General features: G+C 44.3%; 1 protein-coding gene across 1 annotated transcript; it reads left to right on the forward strand.

Moving 5' to 3' along the window:
- The first annotated feature begins 397 nt into the window (after window positions 1-397).
- Window positions 398-1,084, forward strand: LOC110570041 (keratin-associated protein 6-1-like). Its single transcript, XM_021678012.1, has one exon. The coding sequence runs from the start codon at window positions 436-438 to the stop codon at window positions 766-768; it is 333 nt and encodes a 110-aa protein (XP_021533687.1). The 5' UTR covers window positions 398-435; the 3' UTR covers window positions 769-1,084.
- Window positions 1,085-1,937: the final 853 nt, after the last annotated feature.

The raw sequence follows: 1,937 nt of genomic DNA on the forward strand, positions 1-1,937 counted from the left end.
GAATCTCAAGTTAAGGCAGATTATTATGACCTGTTGAATGCCAGCCAAAAGAAGACTGGTTGTTTGGTTGGTTGGAGGTTAGAATGTCTACTACAAATGCTATTTCTTGTCATAAAGACTGGTTACAAATTGCTAACGTGAAGACCTTGTAAAAGTAGGGTTTTGAAGCTGGGACAATTGATTCTTATTAATGACTCACAAATGATTCAATGTGGCTAAACAATAGCAAATGTCATTGCCCCCAAAGCCGTACCCTAAAACCAGGAGTCAACAAGTTACTCACAGAGCTCTTGCAAATTAACCAATGGGATGACTTGTGTGATGGATCCCACCCACATGGAGGGTATATAAAAGGTCTCTGCAGGGGGGAATTGTCCACACTTAAGTGATACTTCTCTCCTTCTCTACCCAAGCAAAACCTCAACAACAAACACCATGTGTGGCAGCTACTACGGAGGCTCTGGCTATGGAGGCTGCGGCTACGGAGGCTGCGGCTACGGAGGCTGCGGTTACGGAGGCTGCGGCTACGGAGGCTGCGGCTACGGAGGCTGCGGTTACGGAGGCTGCGGTTACGGAGGCCAGGGCTGTGGCTATGGCTCCAGCTATGACTGTGGCTTCCGCAAACTGGGCTGTGGCTTCCGCAAACTGGGCTGTGGCTACGGATACGGCTCTGGCTGTGGCTACGGATACGGCTCTGGCTGTGGCTACGGATACGGCTCCCGCTCTCTCTGTGGCTCTGGATGCGGCTCTGGCTTTGGCTGCTACTAATTGAGGTCGCCTTGGGAGACTCTCACCCTCCGCATCTGCACGTGGGATTCACCAGTTCTGAGCCCCACACGTCCTGAGCCTTTCCCTTGGGTGATGATATCCTGTGTGATGAAAGTCTAGCAGGGTCTGTTGTTGCCCACAACTTAACCTACAGATTCCCTGAATTAACGCAGGAAGTGGGAGGTGGTGAAATTCACCTGTGACCCCCACAGTTCTGCTTTCATCAGGATGATGGTGTCGGAGCAACTGCCTCGATGATCTCATGCTGGAGCTTGTTTCTGTGTTGACCTAATAAACTTGTTCAATCCCAACGGCAGCCCTGGTTTTATGTCAGTCATTTGATGCCTAGGATTAACTTTTTTTTATTTCTGTTTTCAAGAAAGCTAACAATTACTTTATTTGGGAGATATTTTTCTCTTACTATTTTAGGTCAGTTGTCTTGGAAAAATAATTTTTTTCTTATAAACTTCAGTTTCCTTCTCCTCTGATACTGAGGGAATAATGTCTTATGCTAGGTAACTGTTAACACTGAATCAACTATTACTTATATGTCAGGTTAAGCATTGCCTGACAAATAGTACATGATAAAGAAAAGAACCAATTTCCCAAACTTTCATAGTCATGTTCCTTAAAATAAATGAACTTTGTTGCTATATCCTTTTCTTCTTCTTTTTTTTAAAAGATTTTATTTATTTATTTGAGAGAGAGCAGGGGAGAGAGAGAGAGAAAGAAAGCATGAGCAGGGGGGAAGGGTAGAGGAAGAGGGCGAAGCAGGCTCCCACTGAGCAAGAAGCCCCATGCAAGACTTGATCTTAGGATCCTGGGATCATGACCTGAGCTGAAGGCAGACGCTTAACCAACTGAGCCACCCAAGCACCTTATCCTTCTCTTCTTTTAATCTTCCACTTTAAAGATATCATTTTAAAATAGGTATACATTTTTTAAAGGTATGCATTTTAAAGGTATGAAAGACATAACCCAAGGAATAGTTTAATAATCTTTTACATCCCAAGCTGGTAATAAATTATAAAACTGTTTGGCACGCATGGTGGGCCATAATATTTAGTTAGATGACTCTATTTCAGATACAGTCTGAGAAGTTTCAGGGTCTCAGGAGATTCCAATTCAAGATGTTGGATGGGGCTGTGGTCACTCCTAAAGCTTAGCTT

Source organism: Neomonachus schauinslandi, chromosome 1, assembly GCF_002201575.2.
Source record: "Neomonachus schauinslandi chromosome 1, ASM220157v2, whole genome shotgun sequence".
Taxonomy (NCBI): domain Eukaryota; kingdom Metazoa; phylum Chordata; class Mammalia; order Carnivora; family Phocidae; genus Neomonachus; species Neomonachus schauinslandi.